General features: G+C 40.3%; 2 protein-coding genes across 3 annotated transcripts in view; one reads left to right on the top strand and one right to left on the bottom strand.

Moving 5' to 3' along the window:
- The window catches only part of alg1 (ALG1 chitobiosyldiphosphodolichol beta-mannosyltransferase), a 23177-nt gene extending 10867 nt beyond the window's left edge, over positions 1 to 12310 (top strand). For both annotated transcript variants that reach the window (XM_030057063.1, XM_030057062.1), the window contains exons 7-13: positions 627 to 748; positions 1393 to 1431; positions 1527 to 1586; positions 2715 to 2825; positions 7936 to 8050; positions 8156 to 8231; positions 10715 to 12310. In XM_030057063.1, the coding sequence (XP_029912923.1) occupies positions 627 to 748; positions 1393 to 1431; positions 1527 to 1586; positions 2715 to 2825; positions 7936 to 8050; positions 8156 to 8231; positions 10715 to 10849 (658 nt within the window). In that variant the 3' untranslated portion in view covers positions 10850 to 12310. The remainder of the gene's footprint in view (positions 1 to 626; positions 749 to 1392; positions 1432 to 1526; positions 1587 to 2714; positions 2826 to 7935; positions 8051 to 8155; positions 8232 to 10714) is intronic.
- eef2kmt (eukaryotic elongation factor 2 lysine methyltransferase) lies at positions 12280 to 20291 on the bottom strand. The gene is made up of 9 exons (XM_030057064.1): positions 20130 to 20291; positions 18770 to 18832; positions 18582 to 18662; positions 17082 to 17183; positions 15550 to 15683; positions 14269 to 14340; positions 14096 to 14178; positions 13217 to 13366; positions 12280 to 12419 (listed from the first exon to the last, which is right to left on the bottom strand). The coding sequence occupies exons 1-9, from the start codon at positions 20250 to 20252 to the stop codon at positions 12319 to 12321; spliced, it is 909 nt and encodes a 302-aa protein (XP_029912924.1). The 5' UTR covers positions 20253 to 20291; the 3' UTR covers positions 12280 to 12318.

Here is a 20291-nt window from a genome sequence, read left to right as displayed (position 1 = left end):
TAATTAAGATCAGCAACCCAAAGCTGTTTCTTTTTTTTTTTTTTTTTTTTTTTTGAAGGATGCATCTTTTTTTGGAATTCATTATCAGTGTCTTTACCAGCCCTCTTGGTTGCTAACTGGTGGAGCTACTTTGTTTCTGTATCACTGTGCATCCACTTTACCTACCAGGTGTGTAAACTAACATATACAGCACTTAGGCGAGCTGGTTCGTAGTGATACAGAAACAAAGTAGTTCCAGCAGTAAGCAAGAAAGAGGACTGGAAAAGAGCATTGATATTGAATTTCAAAATGACTTTTGTTGATATGCATCCATCAAAACATTTTCTTTAGCTTTCAGATGCTGCTTGCAATCATGTAGTGTGCTGGGCCAGATCCTTTTGATTTATTTTGGAGAGGAGCAGTCTGATGCTCATTCTTGCAACAAGGAAGAAGCTGATGGGTCAAACTGGAGGACCCCTTACACTTGTATGGAGCAGTGAATACCGCTATATGGGTAAGAAACCAAACTATCGCTTTAAAATACTGAATATTGTCACAAAATATTGATATTCCACATCAGTTAGACTGTGAAGTTGACACCTCACCGTGCTGTAATGTGTGAGCAACAGATGTGATGTGTGTTTCAGGAATGATCCTTGTGAAGATGAGGTGGAGAGAACAGCATTCTCAGGTTTTAACCTTGCTGATAAGGCTGTGACCTTGACCCCAGGCCGACCTGCCCTGCTGCTCAGCAGCACCAGCTGGACAGGTCACTATAATTAAAATAATAATAATAATAATAATAACGATCTGCTAATCTTTTCCCGAAGCAAGCAGTAACATTGTAGAACTGTGATATCATGTTCCCTCCCTTTTATCCAGCTGTTGGTTTCCATTCATTCCACTATGATATGAAAATGAACAAAGTTTCTTGACACCAGTATTCCATCACCACAGGAAAGTCGTCCACCTTAGTTTTCTTAAAAGCAGCAGCACTGTTGTCTTTTGATGGCTTTGATGGGGTGGAGTGATATGGTCTCTCATTTGGAAGATAGTCCCCAGTGGAACCTTTGCTTTCCATAGCCAATTATCACTTCTGTGGTTTTTGAATGTTGATGACTTTGTTAGCCACAGAGGCAGGAGGTCAGTGTTTCAACAAAAAATCCAAATGTGAAAATCAAGGGATTTTGATCATATGCTATGAAATCTTAAGTATCCCGGCATTATTTGAAAAATGATGTTGCGATATAAAATGCAGGTAAATTGTAGTAAATGGGCCAAACATTCAACATCACTGGTATGGTCCTGTAAAGACATCAGTAGTGTTTCCTCTTGGACTACTAAGATGATTACGTGGCATCACTGTTGTGTAGTTTCAAACTCACAAGACCAGGTTTGACTTTGTTTTCACAGAAGATGAAGATTTCTCTATCTTGCTCAAGGCTCTTGAAGGTAGGAGAACTTCAGACTGCTGTCTGTGACACTGTTACACTCATACAGGAGAAAAACTATGCTTTCAACCACTTTTTACCTCCAACTTTCAACAGAGTATGAAGGCTTCATCAAAGCAGGAACCTCCCTGCCATCTCTGGTTTGTGTAATCACAGGTAATCCACTCCCTGACCCATGGGTGTAAGTAACTTTCTTCATTTTACTGGAATTGAGTAGGTTTTTTTTATGTACTTGTACACTTTTGATTATTTTTTTAATGTCAGTAATTCTACTTTCACTTGAGTACATTTTTGCTTGAGTATTGCACTTCACATTTTAAATCCGATCCATTACAGCGAACAAATGATCAGTGACAGATTGTGGAACCTTTCGCAATAAAAGCTCAGTCAGCAAAGATGAGAATAGGAGCCTGCTCCTACTTTGTTGGTTCAACTTTTGGTCATTTGCAAATTTCACAATAAAAGCTGCACAATGGAAAAACTACAGCGAGGACCATTGAGACTCAACTGGCAAAAATGTGGAATAAATGTGGGAAAAAAGGGAAACATATCAGTGAGTTCAAGATTCTGCCTCAGAATCACTACAGTATTCCATCACCACAGAAAAGTCGTCCACCTTAGTTTTCTTAAAAGCAGCAGCACTGTTGTCTTTTGATGGCTTTGATGGGGTGGAGTGATATGGTCTCTCATTTGGAAGATAGTCCCCAGTGGAACCTTTGCTTTCCATAGCCAATTATCACTTCTGTGGTTTTTGAATGTTGATGACTTTGTTAGCCACAGAGGCAGAAGGTCAGTGTTTCAACAAAAAATCCAAATGTGAAAATCAAGGGATTCTGATCATATGCTATGAAATAATTTCATTATACAACCAGTTGTATAATGACCAATAAACTTCCTTGTATCCTTGTAAGATTCAAGATTCAAGAACTTTATTTGCCACTTGTGCATACACACATAGGAACTCTTGTGCGGTCATTCAAAGAGTCAAGTTAAAAAGACACAAGAAAGGCACATAAATCTATAAAAACACATACTTCTATAAAAAATAAAGTTGACCATGTAGATTCAACCATCATATTATATGCTTATTAAACATTTGTCAGTTGAGTCTACAGGGTCCTCACTTCAGTTTTAAGTGTGTTCTCTTGTCCTTTTATAACTGCATGGAAAAGATCACACCTAACACTTTTAATGTCTTGAAAAAGGAATTCAGTCACTTTTACCCTCAGTATGTTTGAAATGGCGCGCGTGTGTGTGTGTGTGTGTGTGTGTGTGTGTGTGTAGGGAAGGGTCCTCAGAAGAAGTACTACAGGAAACTGATAGACTCCCTCCATTTTGAGTACGTGAAGATCTGCACTCCCTGGCTGGAAGCTGAAGACTATCCTGTCCTATTAGGTATGGCTGGTACATACACGTCTGTTGTGTGTGTCTGTGTGTTACCATATTGTGACTTCTAAATGTGTGGTTGTATATGCAGCTGTATTGAGGTTTCTTCCATTAAAGTGCTAATCCTAACAACATGGGTAATTTTTCCTGCCTCGAAGAATCGCTTAATAAATAAATAAATAAAAATATAAATCTGCGGTGTTTCGCACGGACTATTTTTAATGTGGCACAACCGAGCGTTCGTTTTTCTCCTCCTGCGCTGCTGTGTGCTCATGCCGAGGTGTGTGTGTGTGTGTGTGTCTGTCTGTGTGTGAGACAGAGGAGCACACACCCACTGGCGCTGTCTGAAGCGTAGCGCGGTGAGAACAAAGTTAAAACAGCAGCGTAACAAAGTGAAGAGTTGCCACTCCTCTCTATTTTCACTGGCTAACAGCAGCACACTGGCTTAGCTTGTCTATTCAGCGAAGAGGTATCACTTCGGCTTATTTTTCAATCTATGTTATCACATGCATACTACTGCTCATTCATTGGTAGCTGAATTGTTAGGTCTGTTTGATAAGCAATTTAAATTTTTAAAATAATAATAATTTAACATATTCTTACATTTAAAAAAAAGCCAACATGATGCAGATCAAAGACTAAAAAAAGACTATTGACTAAAACTAGACTAAAATACTTTGTAATTTAGTCGACTAAAACTAGACTAAAATACTTAGGATTTTCTTCGACTAAAACTAGACCAAAATACTTTGGATTTTCTTCGACTAAAACTAGACTAAAATACTTTGGATTTTCTTTGACTAAAACTAGACTAAAATACTTTGGATTTTCTTTGACTAAAACTAGACTAAAATACTTTGGATTTTCTTTGACTAAAACTAGACTAAAATACTTTGGATTTTCTTTGACTAAAACTAGACTAAAATACTTTGGATTTTCTTCAACTAAAACTAGACTAAAATGCCAAGACTTTTCGTCGAGTAAAATGTGACTAAACAAAAAAGAATACAAATTGACTAAATATGACTAAAACTAATAAGGGCATTTGACACAAGACTAAGACTAAAACTAAATTGAAAAATAGCTGATGAAATTAACACGAACAGGTGTTAGAATATTAAAACGAACTATTTCATTCCAAAAACCGTGTGGCATGCAACACGTGGAGATAGATTTGTTGCATTGCCACAGACATCTGATTACGGCCACTGCTGTTATATTAATTTCCAATGCGATGTGGTGCTCTTCATTTTAAAATTATTGGTTTAGTTATAGTTGTATGTATAGCGAGCGAATTTGCGACTCGCGCTGCGCCTCCAAACAGCCATACCAAGACGTGTCCGTGACACACACACACACACACGCGCACACACACAATGGACACACTTGCATTTAGTTTATAAATGCACAGCCACGAACCTACTGTATTATGTCCTTTAATGTAATACATTTGTAATGTTATAATACCATGTGTATATATATATATATATATATATATATATATATATATATATAGGGGTGTGTGTGTGTATGCCAATGAGTGATATGGGTGAAACCTTTAGATTTCCAGTTTTGGAAGATTATTTTCTTGGTGATAGCTAGAGGAATGAGTAATGGGTTTTTGTGTTTGGGTGGGAGGACAACTTGTGTGGTGTCTCCTAACAGGCAGAGAGATGGGATTCTGCAGCCCAGAATAGTGGTGAGTTTCTCTGTAACTGCTGTCCAAAAGGAGTGAACTGGTTGACAGACCTAGGTGGCATGCAGATAAGTGTCTGTGATAGCCAGATTCCATTGTGAGCAGGTGTCTGTGTCCACCAGTCCCATTTTGAACATTTTACTCTGGGTGATGTTGAATCTGTGGATGGTCTTATATTGTATAAGCTGCAGGTTTGTGTTAGTGGTCATAGAGAACATGTTTTTATTGATTTGAATCCAGAAGTCAGGGTTGGGCAAAAAAGCCAAATCGCTCTCCCATTTAATGACTGGGAGTGATATGGAGGTAACTGAATATAAGTTAGATATAAGTTTATAAAGTTTAGAAATGATTTTTTCGAGCTTTTGATTTCCATTAATTATTCACTTAGTTTGGACAGTTGTATTGTATGTAGTTGGTTGTATTAATTTTGGATTTGATTACAGATTTTAATTGATGATAGTGGAGGAACCGGTCTTCACCAACCCCATACTTCTGGACTAAGGTGTTAAAGGTGTAGGATTCTGATTCGATTTAATCATGCTTGCATTCTCCACCAAAAATATGTAGGATTACTCGCGTATGATTGGCTTTCATAAATGTAGGGGAAATTATTGAAAACTATTATTAATCACCATAAGAGTGATTATTAGCTAAGGATAGGCGTAATAATTACTGATCAAAACTACGTCTCTTGGTGATCAGGCAAGAGAGCAGTTTACACCGGGAATATTACTTTAGTATTGATAGTATTGATAGAAGTACGCTAATAAATTGAAAGGCAGGCAGGTCTTTTCCTGAATAGGGGTCGAGATTTCCATTCATAAAATATTCAAACAACTGACGTGAATTAAACACACTTTATTACAGTTACAACTACTATTTACAAACTACAAGATATATAGAATACTAGACAAACTATATACAGGTAGATGAACAAGGTGATGCATAGATTGAATGAAATGGTAAAGACATAAACAGTGACAAATACAAGGATGGAAAGATTATGACTGGATACACTGAAGTTATACCATGGACTAATCAACCACCATGTACCTGAAGCATCAGCACCTCGTAGCTCTGAATGTTAATTTAGGTCGGTTTTGTAAGAACTTGAGCCAATTATAGATTAGTACTCCGAGTTCAATGAACACCAGGAAACTAAGCAAAGTGTGTTGGAGAGATACTTGCTTATGCCTGGGGATAACTTGTTGCGGACTTGCAGAGCGGTGGTGAAGGTTTAGTAGCAGGAGAAGGCCAGACTGTAGCAGGGGAGCTCTCGTGAGGAGATGAGGAGTGGAGTCTGCATTGGTGTAGATCTCTCTTCCTCGAACGGATGCTGCACGGATGGAGTGCAGCTTCAGATGGTCAGAGGGCTCTGGGGCGCCGGTCTGGATGTTAACGCTGCTCTGTTGTTCCGTACGTACTCATGTTGCGTATACTTCCACGCGCATTGACGTTACACGGGTTCTGTTACTCTCTCAGCGCGCTCTTAGGGGTGGGGATAGGGTGGTGCAAATTGGGGCCCTAAGCGGCATTTCGGCCCTCCTGGCCAAATCAAAATTTACCGGATTTTTGGCATGACATCTCCCGCCAACCCTACAATCCCAGATGTATAATAGGAATAAAATGATGGCATAACAACATTCCATTAAACTTGACAAGCTTTATTAGTAAGAGCAAAGTAATGTAACTGGAATATGCAGTACTGTATGAGTCAGCTAAAAAAATAACTTCAAACTAGAATAATTAAATAAATCTGAGTCACAAATAGTCATCAATTAAAAAAATAATTTTAACAAAAGATGTTTTCCTTAAAAAAAAAAAAAAAAAAACTTCAACCTGACAAATATCTGAAAGCAGGTCAGTGAACTAAACAAGCATGTGTGTTACAGATTAAATAAATTCAGTTCATATAGCCTTAAATTGATCTTCTTTATTGATGCATAAATTGATAGGCTATGAACTTAAGCTAATATACGACCACCAACTGGTCAATGTACCACTCCTTTTTCACAGAGGTGAATGCATGCAGACAAATGCATTAACAAGACATTCAAGAAATGGTAAGAGGGCTGCTGGAAAATGTCATCTCCAGGCCACATTTTAGACAGACTTATAGTCGTCTCTCTTCTATCTCATCATGAGGAGCAGCTAAGGTGTTCATGCAGTGCCACAAAGTTTTACATTTATTTCAACAACATACCCACTCCTCCTCTTGTTTTGATTTTTTTCCCTCTTAGTTGCTCCAGATTCAAAATGCCTCTTAAAAGCCATCTCTATCCTCACCTGCAGCAGTGTCGGTGCATCTGACCGCTGATTGGTCAGATGCAGATTGCTGTCAATCATTGCAGCGACACGTGCGGTGGAGTGTCAGATTACAGGTCTTTTTTTCTCTCCTCCTGGTTTGGGCTGACTTGGTGCTCTAGCCTCACAGGCATCGCGCGCGTTCTGCGGGCGACATGTGCGCCATGCCCGCGGGCAAAATGAGGCCCCCCATGGATCGTGAGGCCCTACGCAGCTGCGTGTTCTGCGTGTAGGGAGGGGCGGCCCTGAATATGACAAACAGGGATGGAAAGAGTGGGATCCTTGTCTGGTTCCCTGGAGTGTGAAGTGTGCTGAAGTGACCCCATTTGTGATTATTGTGGCCGTAGGTGAAGTGCAGTGTTTTTACTTAATGGAGGAACGACTCTCCAAAACTAAATTTGTGCAGGGTGCTAAATAAAACTTTGCTGAATGCTTTTTCAGCATCTAGGGATACAATTATGGGTCTGTTTTGTTTTTGTCTTGATATATTGATTAAAAAGTCTACGGATGTTATGTGATGAATGCCTATTTTTGATTAAACCTGTCTGGTCAGGGTGGATTAGGATGGGGGTGACTGGTTGTGAGTGTTTTCGTGATAATTTTTAAGTCTATTGATTGAGAGCGGGCGGTAGCTGGATGGGTGGTTTGGGTCTTTATTGGGTTTTAGTAAAAGTGTCATGACAGAAGTATTCATGTGTGTGGGTATGGAGGAGTTAGTTTTGATTTCTGTAGTTACTTTATGAAATAATGGTGATAAAATGTCCCAGTAGTATTTGGCCAGCAATCTGTCGGGTCCAGGTGATATATTTTTGGGCATTTTTTTGAGGGCTTTATGCAGTTCTTCACCCTTGCTATAGAGAGTGAATGTAGGTCAGTATAATATTTATCCATCTGTGAATATGTGTGTCTATATATCGATTTAGATAATAGATAGATAGATAGATATACTTTATTGATCCCAACCAGGGAAATTCTGGTTTGTGTAAGTGTGTGTGTGTGTGTGTGTATGAAAATATATACCCATCTGTCTATCTATATAGATATAGATATATATAGATATATAGATATATAGATATATAGATAAAGATGTGTGTCTGTGTGTGTGCGTGTGTATCCCAGGCTCAGCAGACCTCGGTGTTTGTCTCCACAAGTCCTCCAGTGGTCTGGATCTGCCCATGAAGGTGGTGGATATGTTTGGCTGTTGCCTGCCCGTCTGCGCTGTCCACTTCAGCTGGTGAGCACCAACCACAACCAGGATGTGGCTTTCAGCACCCATCTAGACAAATGCACTGCTTGACTGTGTGTATCCACTCTAACTAGCATCTTTTTGTTTTCCAAGCTTACATGAGCTGGTGAAGCATGAGGAGAATGGGCTGATCTTCAAAGACCCTCAGGAGCTGGCTGAGCAGCTCAGGGTGAGAGGATTGTCTACAAATGTGGTGATTCTTGATCAGTGCTTCTGCAACCTATATGCATACACATTCTCTGCTTACAGTACTGAAGCTACTGTCAGTGTTTTGGAGTAATATTCAAGATATCTTTACAGGACCATACCAGTGATTTTGAATGTTTGCCCATTTGTGGGGCGGCGTGGCTCAGGAGTTAGCGCGGCCGTCCGGTAACCGGAGGGTTCCCAGTTCGATGCCCAGCTCCTCCAGAGTGTGTCGAAGTGTCCTTGAGCTAGATACTGAACCCCTTACCGCTCCTGATGGACAGCTAGCATTTTACATCGCAGCAAATCATTTTTCAAATAATGCGCAGGGTACTAAAGATTTCATAACATGTTGAAAATCCTCTGAATTTCATATTTGAATTTTTGGTTGAAACACCCACCTTATGATGTTCTGCTTCTGTGGCTCAGAAAGTCATCACAGTTCATAAACTACAGAACTGATAACTGGCTGTGTAAAGCAAAAGTTTTCCTGGGGACTGTTTTCTGGTGGTGGCACCTTGCCTCACCGGCCAGTTTCAAGTCATCAAAGTACAACAGTGCTGCTGCTTTTAGGGGAAAACTAATGTGGACAACTTTATTATGGTGATGGAATACTGGTGTGAAGAAGCTGAAGTCTCTGAAAGTTCATTTTCATATTGTAGTGGAAAGAATGGAAACCAATGGCTGGATAAAAAAAGGAAAAATGATAGAGTGCTAAAATATGACTGCTTTAGAAAAACAAATTAGCACAAATGTGAAGTACATTTTTTAGATATAGTTCTACCCATGCGAAATCACTAGTACAATTATTTTAAAATATCACTTTCATGCCAAAAAATGTTTCAGGGCTCTATTTTTGTGCCAATGCAAAGCACTTTTGTGCATTCGTACACATTAGACTGGTTGGCTGTAACTCATCATCGGTCTTTCCTCACTCTTTGCCCTCATTGTTGGGTTGTCACCGTATAATCATCATCTCCTTTATAAGGGATCTCCCAAAAGTAGAGAGAAGAGCCTGAGGCATGGTATTGTATTCCAACAGAGAGAGGCCTCTGGTTGCATGGAACAGCATGGTGTGGCAGACCAGAAAAAAGGCTAGAATGGTGTGAATTTAAGTTAACAGTTGCAGTAAAAAGAATTTTCTGCGCTTATGTCTAAAATATAGAAATAAGCTATCTAATGTAAATGCGCTTTTCCACTAGCACCTACTCGGCTCGACTCTACTCGGTTTGTAAGGTTTTCCATTATTATCATTGCTATTAGGTATGGCCACTGACTGGACAGGGAGCGACAACATATGAGAGGGACTCCTTCACAAAAACCAAACCCGTGATTTAAAAAAAAAAAAAAAAAGGCAACAGAGACTGCGCTAAGGGCTAAGGGCTAAGGGCTGTTCAGTCCCTGTACAACCGGAGCAGGAGCTTGGTTCACATTGCCAGCAATAAGTCGGACCTGTTCCCCGTGCATGTTGGACTCCGGCAGGGCTGCCCTTCATCACCAGTTCTGTTCATAATCTTTATGGACAGAATTTCTAGGCGCAGCCAGGGCCCAGAGGGAGTCCTGTTTGGGAGTCACAGGATTTCATCACTGCTTTTCGCGGATGATGTTGTCCTGTTGGCTCTCTTGAAACGGGACCTTCAGCAGGCACTGGGGCGGTTCGCAGCCGAGTGTGAAGCGGCTGGGATGAGAAGCACCTCCAAGTCCGAGGCCATGGTTCTCGACCAGAAAAGGGTGGCATGCCCTCTCCGGGTTGGTGGAGAAGTCCTGCCTCAAGTGGAGGAGTTTAAGTATCTCAGGGTCTTGTTCACGAGTGAGGGAAGGATGGAGCGTGAGATCGACAGGCAGATTGGTGCAGCCTCCGCAGTGATGCGGTCAGTGTACTGATCCGTCATGGTGAAGAAGGAGCTGAGCCGAAAGGCGAAGCTCTCGATTTACCAGTCGATCTACGTTCCTACCCTCACCTATGGTCATGAGCTTTGGGTAATGACCAAAAGGACAAGATTGTAGATACATGTGGCCGAAATTACGAACGCAACACAAGGAACACAAGGAACGTTCCTTGTGTTCCTTGTGTTGGAGGAGCTGGCGGAAGTGTCTGGGGAGAGGGAAGTCTGGGCGTCTCTGCTTAGACTGCTGCCCCCACGACCCGGCCCCGGATAAGCGGCAGACGATGACGACGACGACTGCACACATTGATCATCGTTGAAGTTGGCAAAGTTGGAAAATGGCAAGCAAACCGGTACCGTGGTTAAATGAAGAGGTGGAGACTTTTCTGTGCTTGGTAGCGGACCAAAGAATCCAGAGGGAGCTGGACGGTGCGCCGCCTTGCTATGACGACTCGAGAGTAGAGTCGAGCCAAGTAGAGCTGAGAAGGTGCTAGTGGAAAAGCGCCATAACTTCTTGTAGCCTCTGGCATGTTCTCTCTTCACTGTTCAGGCTTGCTTTCAACATTCCATGAAATTTCAGGTGCTGCTGTCAGAGTTTCCCAATGCAGACAGCAGACTGGCCATGTTCAGGAGGAACCTCCAGGCCAACAGGGGGCTGTGCTGGGATGACAACTGGGACCAGAACGTCCTGCCCCTGCTCACTTCTTCGACATAGACAGTGAGCTTTTTCCAGTGTGTCAGTCAGTCTGACTTTAGTGGACAGTCACTGAAACATCAAGATGATGCTGGACCAGCTTGTGGACGACTTTGGGGACCCTGAACACCGCCATGAGAAGATGGAACAGATTGAATGATGACGCAAAATGTCAAGGCTGCTACTGTGCAACAGGACAGCTAATGTCACGAGAGTAGTGCGACTAGAAAGAGAGGGTCAAAATAGCCCAGTCTGTTCAGTATAATTCAGCATTAGGTTAGCAGATTCTAATAGCAAACACATGACATAGTGACAGATTGAGATGAGCTTGACAAACAGTCATCATTATGTAGGAAGAAAGTCATGTCTCCCTCCTGACACCTGAGAAACGTCATGGTCACGCTACTGAAATCAGGTAGTATAGTGGATTTTCATGTGGACATAGGTTGGGTATCACCAGGTTACGATACCATACTATCAAGATATTTTAGGCACGGTAATGAATGTATCACGATACAGGTGACTCTGCGATATGTTTAAAGATAACCAGCTGTGACACCTGACTACCTAACTGAAGAAAACACTTAATTGGAAATTTATTTTTAAAATATTGATATAGCACAAGTGGGGAGGAAGTTTCATGATATATTTGCATTAATGATTTATTGTTCCACCCCGAGGGGACAAGAGGGAAAAGGCTGTGCTGCATTTGAGAGGTATTGGACATTTCGCTCAGGCCACATCAGCATTGCAGTATATTATGCAGCATTACTTTTAATGTTTATGATTCTGAGCAGATTTAACTTTCTCAGCTTTTTGTGATTTTACATCTGTCAAAACACCTATGTGGTGAATTGTTAAAGGGATACTTCACCCATACTGCATGATATCTGTATCAGTTACTCACTATGTGCTGCCTTGAGTAGCTGATGGAGAAGGTTTTACCCTGCAAGCCTTCATCGCACAGTCAAATTCTAAAATATGCTGGCCATCTCTGATCCAGTGGAAGAAAGGGTCCATGCTCTCCAATAAAGTTCAGTTTGAGAAGCTAAAGTAACGGTGTCCGCTCTCCATTGTATGCAGTCTTATTTCCTATTGGATCAGAGATGGAATGCAAGTTTTGGAATGCAAGTTTACCATGAAGGCTTGTGAGTAAAGCTTTATTTGTCAGGGATTGAAGGCAGCACATGATGAGTTCGTCATACAAATATCATGACACATGGGTGAAGTATGTCAAAATGTAAACTTGAAGTGAAAATGTGCACTTAAAATTGCAAATATCCTCAAATTATCCAGAAATGAAATGGTTCAAAATCCTTCAGATGTGAAGAAAATGGAGTGCATCAGTAATACAGAGATGATGTATATATAAAAATCATTGGTACCACTCTACCTGTACAAACCTATTAATTACTTCACATCACTTTTGTATGAATGGGACTTTGACAATGTACATTTGTAAATAAAATCTTTATTGTTCTACAGCAGCATCAGAAGTGCAATTTAATCAGTTCTATGGCAGAGCCTCTGTTGTAAGGGAACACATGGCGTACTGGTTCTGTGATCACCTTGTGGCTGATCCCTGCGCTCTCTGTTCAAACAAACATAGTTGGTCAGTGCTCTGTGAAACAATGTGCAACATTCCACAGCATCATTTTGTAGCAGAAGTATTAGTGAAGACAGTTCTAAAATTTGTTTAGTTATAACAGTTCAGAGCGATTTCTTTATAAAGTGTAACTAATATAGGAAGGACTGTAGAGTTTACACAGTGTTCTAATGGAAAGTTCTACTTGTCAGGGCTTGGACTGTGATATTTTCTTTTTACTTTAACAGTGACTTCACCAACAAGGAAATAGCTATTGTTCAGTGTAGGAAATGATCCCTTGTTTTTTCAGATTTGCTACTGACACTAGATAGTTCACTAGATAGCTACTTTCATCATCAACTCTGGGAAAAATACAATACACAAGAAATAATTAAAATATTTTTTTGTGTATTGTAAAATATACAAGTTTAACAGGATATCATTTGACATCTTCAAAAAAAAAAAAAAAAAGCAAAGCTGCAGCAGCATTGCAACTCTTCTTTCACTAAACTTCATTAGATTGTATCCAGAAGATTTAAAAAATGAATGAATGAATGACATTCTGAGTTAAACACTTTTTCTCAGAGTTAATGAAGGTAACTAATGAGTGAGACATCTCACTTCCATCCCATCTCTGCTGACAGCTGCACATGCGTCTTACTGATTGGGCAGGACGCTCAGATCAGGTAGCAACATGCTTTGAGACATGCGGCCATCAGTTTTCCAACTTCATGGAGAATTGTAAAAACCTGATAATTTTCAGAAAAATATTTTTCTGACTCTACTACAAAGCGTTTCCTTACCCAGCTGATGCTTAAAGGAATTGTATGTGCCGAGATTTCGCAGGGTGGAGGAAATGAGGATGTCAGGGGGGCCTGGAGGAGATGAACAGCTCAGGAGTCGGGAGAGCAGCTTCACCAGACATCCAATGATGTCAGGGTCATAAACCACATCTATACCAGGGGATCAAATAGTTCATGCTATTTAATCATCAGCTGCTCAACAAGGCACTTCTGTAGCCTTAAGGCACACATTTTTTCATGATACACATTCCATGGTTAACAATTTCATGGCTAAATTCTACATGGTATGTACCAAAACCAGAGCTTTTATTTAGTAAATGGAAACAATCCCCTTTACAGCTTCAAACTATAAACTCATTGGTCAGTCAATGTATAATTAATTCATGTAACAATAACAATATTTAACCAAAAACTCAACAGTCAGGTAATGTTCCTAAATTTGGATAGATTAAAGTGATGGAATAAATGTGTTTATATGTGTGGGTTTTACAGTCCAGTTAACAACTTAAGGTCATGGAGTCAATTTTTATGTATATTTTTTGTTAAACTATTAAAAGTGTTTTTTCAAATCTTTCAAATGTCAGCCAGTTTTCCAAAGTGCACCACAACAATATGGTATTACCATGATAACAGTTACAGCTGGGCCCTGTTAGCAGAATGAATTTAGAATATTATGCCGCTATTTTGGTATATATTATTCTTGCTGAATCTCTTCCCCTCGCATTTTTATATTACACTAAAAATTCTTAATTTCTTAAGAGTATTAATTTGAGTATCCTGTTGTTAGGACATAATTCCACATGGCACACTGTTTGAGAATATCTGGTCTAGTGAACCAGACAGTTAAGAGCACACTTGGCACATAAGACCATTTATTACCTGCAGCGATGACTGTGTTGGCCCCAATCTCTGTCAGCTGTTGCTCTGTAACTGTGTCCCAATCCAGCTGCTCCACACAAACCCTGGGACAGTCTTGGTCAGCCAGCTTGTTTAGCCAGATGTTGTATCTGAGTTTCTGCAGTACACTGGGATGACAGTCACTGAACACATACCTGGATGGGCTGCAGGAGCGGCAGACAGTGATGCCGGTCAAGCCCACACCGCTGCCCAGCTCAAGAACCACCCTGGACAGAAGAGAGGGGAACCAGCACACAATTTAAAAATAAGAGTCAGCAAATATAGGACATTATTTGCCATTACATGTGCTGATTTGGAAAAATTAGACATACATTGATCCACTTTTTTCAGTCATGACACAGTTCTGATTCCTGGGCTTTGGGTATCAGCTAATACAGACTACTGATCCCATAACAGATCTCTTGTTTTCTTTTCTTCTTCTATTATTTGTAATAGTATTTTTAGCTTTATTATTGCTATTGTTGTTGGAATTATGTGCAAGGCTACACACTGTAGTAAACCAAACCAAACTTCTTATTAAAAGAGAAAAAAAAAAAAAAAAAAAAACGCATTCAATTTGAATGTATTCCAAAGCAATTTATTTGATCTGTAGGTAAAGTGTCTTCACATACTAACAGGTTTAAGAGTGTAAATTGCTATGGCAGCTCCTTTAATGTTTTGGAAAACTTGTACAGCAATGCATTACCAAGTATTATTAAGTAAACTTCACTCATAGTAATGAGCACTAGCGTAGAATTTTCTAATTTGACTGCAATACCGGCACACTGCACTGAAGCGCTATGCTGTAATCAGCACAATGCACCTAGAAAGGCAGTGCAGAATAAGAAGAAAACTTCTGTATTCACTGCTACAGCCAGGGTAATAGACTGTTGTGCTGTTGTGGTGGCGGTAGCAGTAGATAAACTACAGAAACATTATAGAAATACTACAGGCGGCGTGGTTGGCATCTTGTACATGGATCAGTCTGGGAATTGCATCCAGATTGGGAATGAAAAATACACTGTCATAGTGTGTTTTTGGCTGAGAAATTCAAAGGTGCAGTGCAATGGTCTACAATTGCTGGTGAACTTAACTGGCATCCATTTTTGAGGAACCTATTCAATTACTTGGCACTTCCGTTGTGACATATCAAGCACCTGGCTGGGTTCATGGGTGGTCACAATGTGCACAGCTCACAGCAACAAAATGAAGAGGGAAGTCAAAACAGTGACATCGCTGAACACTACAGCTATTGCCTTGGCAAAGGGAACTTCCCAGAAATACTCTGATTTACTGTGAACCGAAGACCCATGCCAGTTTCTATGGACGCATTCTCACAAAACATCAGTTTACTTTATGCTACAAGTCAACAGAGAAGCAACCGTTGTGGACAAACTCACAGTTATCTTTTCTGTGTGTTTTCACGGAGGAGTTACCTGTCAGTGAAGGCCTGCTGGTTGTCCATGGCCCACTCTGCCAGATAGAGGCCAGCTTCCCAGGTCACCAGGCCTGTCGTTCCCTCCGAGATAACGGCCACACTCTCTGACAGGCTGACAGCGTCACCACAAGGCTACAGGATACACACACACACACACAACCACACCCCCCCACACACACATACACATAGACAGCATTAAGATTATATTGTGGGTTTTATTACCCACAGTGTGTGCTGTCTAGTGATGTCATGTTTTTGGTTCTCTTGGGGATCATGTAGGGCATCATACATGCAATGACAATATTGTAACCGTTTGAAATCTGAGCAAGCTGAAATCGAAGCAATTGCTCTTATTTCTCTCAAAGACATTAAATTGAAAATTAAAAATTATTAAATTAAAAAACTGCTGAAGTTAGCATAAGAAAAGGCATGTGTGCCATGAGAGTGTGAGATCTGTGTCAGTTGTCTTCATCTCACGCTAAATGTGGGAGAGTTGGTAGCCTTACATTACTTAAAGGGATAGTTTGCTTTTTTGGACATGAAATTGTATGAAATCCTCCCTGGCAGTGTAGTGCATGAAAAGGGATTTTTTTTCTTAAGGGCAAATTCTGGCCTCCGGAAGAATTGAAATAGGTACTTCCAGCTAGTTTGCTGGGGTCACAAAAATAAAAAGTTTTGCTTCTCAAAACAACATTCATTCAAAATAGTAATAAATATTCCTCACAAAATCAACTATGGGAAAAAACTCAGACTTCACAGTGTCTTTCATAGTTTCCAGCCGGTGCAGTTGTCTTTTTCCTGTCCACTGCCTACGTTGTGTAAATAGCAAAGTCATGAGCATGTTGGTCTTAAAATGAAGTGTGGTTAGGTGCATTGTTGGTGCATTGCTATCTTGAGGTGGTTGAAAGTGATCAAGCACCAAAAGCAGGTTTGAAGTCAGTGGCGTAGAATTTCACTGTTATTGTAATGGTGCATTATCGAGATAGTAATGTGCGCCTACATAGGCAGGTGCCAGCGCATGTCTGCTCTGCTTGCTCCACACACAGAGATGCCTGCTTCACCTCGCAGCTTTGAGGGAGTCCTGCTGTTGCCATAGATGATCTGCTTGTGTGCTTTCACTTCATGCACAAGTAGATCAGTTTCCTCTGCAGAGAAGTCTTCCTTATTACCTGGAAAATCCACCATTGTAATAGCAATCCATCAAGGTGCAAGTGCTTCTGGCTTTTAAAGGGAATGACAGTTGGCACACTGGTTGGTTTGTTGTATCTTATGCTCAAAACACAGCCATGATTACTGAAGAGACTAAATATAACCATTTTGAACCATGTGCCTGGTGCAACAGCCCTTTTTCCCATCATTAAAATAGCAAAATGGACTTGAAAATGTCTAAATGCACCTGCACCATGCTCTTAATCTCTTGTTAAAATAGAGGCCAGAGTCTGAGTGGTGTCTTACTTCAATCAGCCCTCTTTTTTGTTTGGCGAACCTTTAACTGAGTGACAAGATATGAGATGGCAGCATATCTGGTACCAGTAAGTAAGTTTTGTAGCAGTTTGTTCCCTCCTTGGCTCCCACAACTTGGCCCAGAGCCTCATACAGCTCATCCAGCGGCTCCAGCTCTGCAGACTCATGCTGTGGAGAGAGCAGAGGACCACACTCACAACAATCAAACTGACCCAACCCTGTAGCTTTTACGCAACTGTTTTCCTGCAAATCTAACCCTTTCCAAACAAAGCTTTTTCAAGAGGAAGTGCTACATATCCATATTTTATGGAGAAAAGAAAATTCACAACTTCAAAAAGGTATAGTTCACCTATTTTGAAAAATGTTGCAGTATTTCTACATGGTAACCTCTCATTGTTACTGAGTGCTGGATACTGGCTGGACACCGCTAAATGCTAACTGTTAGCCCCCTGCCATTGGGGTGGACTTCCCTCCCAGCTACCACTGAACCCTGTGCCTGGCTCAACAACCCCTTTTCCATCATTAAAATAGCAAAACTGTTAAATAAACAAAGACTGACTTTATGTGAAGAATAATTTTTGTAGCCTGAAATTGTGTAAAACTGTTGACCATTTTCCAGAAGTATAAATAAATGAATAAATAAATACTGTCTGGATGCTCCAGATGCTAACTGTTAGCCTCCTGTCATTGAGGTGAACTTCCCCCCAGCTAACATTCTTAAGAGGAAAAATAAAGTTTTAAAGCAGTCATTTGAGTATAACTATCGTCTCTGTGTGCTCAGTAGTTGTATCCAGTACTCGAGTTGAGGGGGGATGAGGGGGGATGGCATCCCCCCTGAAATAAAAACGGTCAAAATCATGCACCCTGTAAAACTGCCATCCTCCCTTTTCATCAAGTGAAAAAAATTGACCATCCCCCCCAGAATTTTTTTTTCAACTCGACTACTGGTTGTATCTACATTTGTTTTGGGAAAGTGACACTTGTAAAGTGATGTTAAACTTCTAAGTGACACTTGTAAAGTGATGTTAAACTTCTTTGAGTGGATTATAGGACCATACCTGTGATTTTGCATGTTTAGCCTATTATCTACAAAATGTATATACTTCATGTCTCTACAAATCTTTCCCTGAAGCAAGCAGTTGTATTTTACCAATATTATTTGTTTCTACCTTTTATCCAGCCATTGGTTTCCATTCACTCCTCCAATGTGAAAATGAACTTTCAAATAATTAAAATTTTCTTCACACCAGTATTCCATCACCGTCATCAAGTCATCCACATTAGTTTTCCTAAAAGCAGCAGTACTGTTGTGTTTTGATGTCTTGAAACTTGGTAGAAAGATGTTAACGGATCTGAAAGCCTTCCTGGTAATGCATTCAGTCTAAATATTATCACATTTTTCAAAATGGGGTGAACTGTCCCTTTATCAACTGAAGAAAGAACTGGATATGAAATGCTGAATTTATGGAAGCAGGTTATAGTATGTAAGTATTATAGTACAAACGTATTATAAAAGTTCAAATCGCAGATATAACTTAGGAGGATTTCTGCTGAAGAGACACACACCCTTCTGATCAGCTCTGTGACAAACAGCCTCCTGTACTTGATTGAAGGTGGATGTTTCTGGCACAGAGGGTGTAGACATGTCTGTCAAAAGGAATAGTTTTGTTACTGATTTTACTTATAGCAAGGGACTATTTTGTTAAAAAGCATGTGCACTGGGTGTCTGTGAAACATAAAATGCACAAACTTGCCTGTTTTAGGATATCTAAGATCAGTTCTGATGATTTGTCGTTTTCAAGCTCTCTTTCAAGTGACTGTAAAGGGAAATACAGCCAGAGTAGGTTAGAAATGATGCAGCATTCTTTGATTTGATCTGATGCATTCTAGTCTCTATTATACTGGGTGAGCCATTGCCATTTAACTGCCATTGCCATTTAACTATTTTTGTAACTATTTCACTGTGACTTGATATCTGTAGGACTTCACAACAATTCAGCCGTGCAATATCACTATTTATATATGGTGTATATAGGTAGCCTTTTGGTATATGCATTTTATTTTATTTTATTTATTTATTTTACAAATTTCCAATGCACATATTTTTAAATTTCTTATAATTTCTAGTTTCTTATAATTCACTTATGTTTAGAATTTACTGTTCTCTTGAGCAACTACAACTAACCAAATTTCCCAAGAAGTTTAATAAAGGATTTCTGATTCTGATCACTACCATGCAGTGGTGTAGTCTAGTTGATTCTAGTGGGTAGAAGACTGAAGATCCTGTCACATCAAAGACAATCCATGGTATTAGTATTGGTATTAGTCCTTGTCCACACACACACACACACACACACACACACACACACACACACACACACACACACACACACACACACACACAGAGGCTCCCTTTCTGAAACGTTAACGTTAGCTCCATCTGTAGTGTCCCCCGAAACGTCACGCCTGACGGAAGCCCCTATGGTCAAAAAGAGCCCGCTTCGTAACACAGAAAAGGCGACTTTATGAACGGGAAAGTGAACGTTATGTCTAAAAAACATAGTGATACTTATCTCTGCGCATTTTTAGGTGGTTATACGGAAATTCGGGACCTTTTCTAGTGGGTATACGCGTATACCTGCGTATCACGTAGAATACACCGCTGCTACCATGTAATATGGGGTGCAGCAAGAAAATTGACCGCCACATTCCATTCGAAAAATCGGCCAAAATGTTACTTTGGCACACCTCTATGCAACTAGTGGGACATGACTTACATTTTTTAATTGCTGGGTCCACGCCTGGATTGGCATACATTCAATGTGCCAAAAAACAAACAAACTTATTTTCAAGTATTTTCTACCTTTAAGACTTGTTCGTCTCCACCAAAATTCACAGTGGAGGACGGGGCGAAGCGTCAGTCGATTTAATTAATAAAAATTAGATTTTATCGAAATAAAGAACTATTTGGGAAGGTGGTATGTGTGCTGTACCAGAACAGTTATTCTGTTTGCCAGACGTCTTGGAGCTTGAAGGAGACGTGTGTGCAGTAATAAGCTAGGCAGCAAGAAACAAATATTTTAATGGAGTCAGAACATGAGCTGCCATACTTACAGACCAGGGAAATGTAACCAGGCGACTCATGGCAAAAAACGACACCTGGAATTCATGTAAGACATCGGCTTTGTTCCTCATAGAAGGCTCCATGCTCTGACGCACTGAATGCTCACTGTTCATAAAGAACAGGGAACATGTGTTGTCACACTGATTGTTTAC

Source organism: Myripristis murdjan, chromosome 8, assembly GCF_902150065.1.
Source record: "Myripristis murdjan chromosome 8, fMyrMur1.1, whole genome shotgun sequence".
In the NCBI taxonomy this organism is placed as follows: Eukaryota; Metazoa; Chordata; class Actinopteri; order Holocentriformes; family Holocentridae; genus Myripristis; species Myripristis murdjan.
This window is presented reverse-complemented; position numbering and strand designations above follow the sequence as displayed.

What these genes read in the sequence shown, in the direction of transcription:
- eef2kmt (XM_030057064.1), bottom strand. Translation starts at nt 20,252, where the DNA reads ATGAACAGTGAGCATTCAGTGCGTCAGAGCATGGAGCCTTCTATGAGG. An exon ending in TCTTAGATATCCTAAAACAG is followed by an intron (nt 18,663 to 18,769) that starts GCAAGTTTGTGC and finishes TCCTTTTGACAG; the next exon opens with ACATGTCTACACCCTCTGTG. An exon ending in CGCTCCTGCAGCCCATCCAG is followed by an intron (nt 14,179 to 14,268) that starts GTATGTGTTCAG and finishes AGACTGTCCCAG; the next exon opens with GGTTTGTGTGGAGCAGCTGG.